The sequence below is a fragment of the Pygoscelis adeliae genome, unplaced genomic scaffold (genome assembly GCF_000699105.1).
Source record: "Pygoscelis adeliae isolate BGI_AS28 unplaced genomic scaffold, ASM69910v1 Scaffold175, whole genome shotgun sequence".
Taxonomy (NCBI): domain Eukaryota; kingdom Metazoa; phylum Chordata; class Aves; order Sphenisciformes; family Spheniscidae; genus Pygoscelis; species Pygoscelis adeliae.
Window position 1 is genome coordinate 310005 of NW_008824941.1, and position 4136 is coordinate 314140.

A 4136-nucleotide genomic window follows, 5' to 3' on the forward strand; every position below is an offset into this window, starting at 1 on the left:
AAAGCTGGCCAGCATCCTTGCGGACATTGGGTGCTGACATGGTTGATGTCCTGCAGGCTTTGCTCGGGCAGGGCCTTCAGCTCCCCTGCCCCTGGCCAGGTCCTAGGGGGGGGGATGGTACCTCCCTGCAACTTCTGTGCAGCCCTTCGAGGCATGTGTCCTGCCAGTGTCCCGGCTGGCGGCCACCCACCACCACTGACACTGGCTCCTGGGAGCTCGCGCCACAGGCACGGAGCATTTCTCCATGTGGTGGGTCTGGGGAGAGCTCGTCGGGGGGTTTGGTTCTGAGGGCACTGCGGCAGGCAGAGGGGTGCAGGCTTCTCCGCCTTGTTTGTTCCCATTGCGGAGCTGTGATGGGCACAGAGATAGCATCCCGCTCCCAGCTGGGCCTTCCCACCGCCTGTAGCACCACAGGGTTTCCCTTCCGCAAGTGGTAAGTTTGCAGAGCAGGAGGAGACGGTCACACCAGTTCCTCATAGTGCATTTCCACCCCGTTGCTCCTCACCACCGGTGCCAAACGGAGGATCAGAGTAAACCCTGCGGGCTGGAGGTTTCTGGCCTACTCGCCTTTGCCTCTCTGATGGCACCATGGCTGCAGCGGGCGGCAGAGAGAGGGTTAAGCTGCGCTCCAAACCAGCCCGACAATAATAGCAGGAAAAGCACATTTCTTCCTTGCACCTGCGAGTGCTTCGATGGGCTTTCTGCTGTTTATGGTAGTCACATTGGATCTTTCTCTTGTTAGAGGCTGAACAGCTCTAGCAGCCAACTCTTCCCCTTGCTCTGCTCGTACCTGGCTCCTTGCATGGTTCAGGATGGCAGGTGGTTGGAAAATCAGCCTTTTAGGTCAGCATTCAAAAATAATCCATTAAGCCTTCCCTTCCTTCCAAGGGAAGGGTCCTGCTCCTCCCTGCTTGTACTTACTGCTGGCTCGCTTACTCAGAGCACTTACTGGGAATTTGGAGTCCTGTTCTAGCAAGGGATACTCCCAAAATATCTTCGGCACAGAGCTTTATTTCTCTGTTTTTAAAGGGTGTGTAGTGTTACATGTGTGAAAAGGGAAGAGATTCATTAAGCTCTAGAGACAAACCGGTTTAAGAGCTCAGCAGGCTCTCAGGCTGAAAAGCCACTTTTGCAGCATTCCAGGTTACCAGTTAAATTGTGGCTCTGCATAAAAATTGTGCGTGCTTTTCCACACTGCGGGCTGTCCTCGGGCGAGCGCCATGGCCGCTGTGGGCAGTGCACAGCAGAGGCAGCTGGGGGGTCCCTGCGTGCCCGGGAGCCACACGCCAGGCTGGCCCGGCGCAGCTGGCCAGACCAGCTCTGCAGTCTGCAGAGCATCCAGGAGACAGGGCGGGAGCCAAAAATGGATGGGTCGATGGATAGACAAAAAGTGGCCATAATATATGGAGTGCTGCACCACAGAAACTGGTTTATATTCTAAGCCAACCCATCAACTCCTGCGTATACGTAGCCTGAGAGATTTAGTACTAATAAATGTGCAGCAGCCATCTCAGTAGTTGCTCCATCTAAAGTAAATTATTGTAAACAGCAGTGAACAAAGTTCTCCCTTTCTTCTTGCCCAAGGAGAGCATTACAGCCTGGTGTAGAAAATGCACTTGCTTTTCATGATCTTTGCAGAGACATTTTTTGAGTAACTGCCAATGCTGGGCTGCTGTCCCTCAGGTAGACCTGTACTACTAAGGACACACACTACTCACCAGGCATGTTAAATGAACTCTTCATGCAGGGAAAATCATCTCGAGTGCTTTATGTTTTACATAACAAATCTATTTCTGGGTGTTTCACTTCTTCTTTATGCACCTTTTTTTTTTTCCTTTCTTTCTTCTGGTAACACAGTTAAAGCAAGGAGGAATGTACCAGAATGGATCCATTGTTGTGCTAAACCTACAGAATAGTTCATTACCTTCCACTCGTTTTAAAACTCTGGAAGAATGGGTATTCCGTTATTGCCATAACAAGCTGCGAGAGTGGTATAGACAATAGAGATTGTTTCCAGCTAACTAATTCAGTTTGCTGAATCTTTGCTGTAGTCAGTGCAGAATTGAGGGCTGTCACTGGGAAGAAAAATCTTGACTGTCCCATGTCTTGGAAATCATGGAGACACAATAGACACAGGCATCTCAGGTTGTTTCCAGTCATTTTACACAGTGGAAGTGTGCTGTAAAAATAGACCGTACTTGAAATCTTAGGTTTTGTATTGTTCTAGCTGAGGATTACTGATTTCCAGCAGGCCAACGCAGGCCAAAAAAAAAGTAATCTGTAAAAAGGACTGTTCAACTGGGGTATTGCATGATATTACCTGGGTTTCTCATGTGGTTGCATAATTCATTTTTGTTCTCATGCATATCTTGTCCTTGTTCATGTGAACATTTTTTCTTAATTGGAATATGCAGAGCTGTAGGGAGAGGCATATTGCCCTGTAATCCGCCCCCTCCTCCTGCAGCAACTTAAAACGTAATACAGAGCACACCTCTCCATGACTGGGGAAAAATTGTTTTTTAAGGAAATGCCTGACTCAAATTGTGGGCTTACCTCTGGTGCAAAGATTTTTTTGAGATCACTTAGTGAAATCTGAAAGCTGCAATCACCAGTGAATTCTTCAGTGAAACAGACTGAGTCAGCAGCAGCACAGCATCTGCTGCTCGGCTGAGTGCATGGAGGTGTATTGTCTAGGGAAGGTCAGCACATGATTCATCAGCATCTGCATGCACTTTGCTTCATCTATTTTATTATAAGGGTGGAAGACTGAGGACAAGGGATGAGACTCTTAGCTTCAGCAGCCTACCAGCTGATCAAAGATATCCTTCCTTGTTTAAAGCGGCCTTCTGTTTGTTTTTGGTTTTGTTTTCCAGTGATGGATCCTGCTGGAAAGAGCTTTCTGATGGCACAGCTGTGAGTGAAACCAGCACAATATGTTCAGTGTCGAGGACCTCCTGATTTCTCATGGATACAAATTGTCAAAAAATCCCCCTGTTTCATATGAGAACAGATATGATGGATACCGGCATGAAATCGTGGGGAACAGATCTGCTCAGAGAACGCTGAATGGGTTTGAGGCAGAATCGAGAGCCGGGGCATACAGCAAGAAACCTCTCGTGAAAACCAACTCGAGAAGCACTGAAAGCAGCCATGGGAGCCAAGGGAGGCAAGCGGGTCCTGGTTACCACCATGACCTTCAGGGTTTGTCCACTTTTCATACTTCAGAAGGGGGGTAAGTTTCAGCATCATGCCATGGCTTTGCTTTCTCTTCCTTTTGGTCCTGACAGATAACTAAGCATGACCCTAACCCTTGACACCATCTTCCTGTGATCCTTTCCTGCTCCCATACTAGTGACCATTTCCATGCACTGCAAGTCCACACGAAGCAGTGGCACATCCATTCACCACCTGCTAGAGCGAGGCCTTTGAGAATATTGGGGTGATGGGAAGTGACCGAGTGTGGGAAAATTTCATTTACTAATATGGTCTGTATCAGAAAGGTCTTTCTGATGGGCTTAGAAAAGCTCAGTCCAAGTACAGTAAAAAAAGGGGGCAAAAGCTCTTCCTTTTCTTCAGTTTTAAAAAAACTGAACCCAGCTTCTTCTGCCACATACACACCCTGGTTTTTGCTGTAGATTTGGCCATGTGCAGCTCTCGGTGGGTGTTCCTACATGCACTGAAGACTTTCTTGTTTTTTTAAGGCCGCTCTCGCGGAGTAAATATCAGAAAGTGCCTGTTCGTTTCTTTTTAAAACAGCTCAAAGCCAGTGGAAGCTCTTGTTGTCACTCCATAAAACGTGCTTGTACAACTGTGGCTTGCTCAACACGGAGTACGTGCGCGCTGGGGCTGGGGCAGGCTGGGCAGGAAAAGCTGTGTGTACACACCGCGGCTCAGCCATTGTTCTGTGGCTATTTGAGTGCTGCAGATGAACAAAGGAAAGGGGCTAGAGCAGGACTGGAAGCCAGCCCAAGTGTGACGATGGTTTATGAGGTAAAGCCCCTTCCTCCCGCTGAATGGGCTTGAAACTGAAAGCAGGGAAAAACGCTGTCGCCTTGGGAGCTTGTCCTCTTACGAAGACCTTTGGTAACACGTGGCAAAGGCACGTGTTCCCTGACTGCTGGGCTCATCTGCTCTTT

The 4136-nt window shown here is 48.6% G+C and overlaps 1 protein-coding gene across 2 annotated transcripts in view; it reads left to right on the forward strand.

Annotated features, from left to right (window-relative positions):
- The first annotated feature begins 2872 nt into the window (after window positions 1-2872).
- The window catches only part of KIAA1462 (KIAA1462 ortholog), a 16687-nt gene continuing 15423 nt past the window's right edge, over window positions 2873-4136 (forward strand). The window contains exon 1 of one of the 2 annotated variants that reach the window (XM_009325509.1): window positions 2873-3201. Coding sequence is in view for 1 of the 2 variants with exons in the window: in XM_009325508.1 (XP_009323783.1) it covers window positions 2934-3232 (299 nt within the window). In the remaining variant the exon portion in view is untranslated. Of the gene's footprint in view, window positions 3233-4136 lie in introns of both variants that reach the window. The other variant, XM_009325508.1, reaches the window with a different exon arrangement.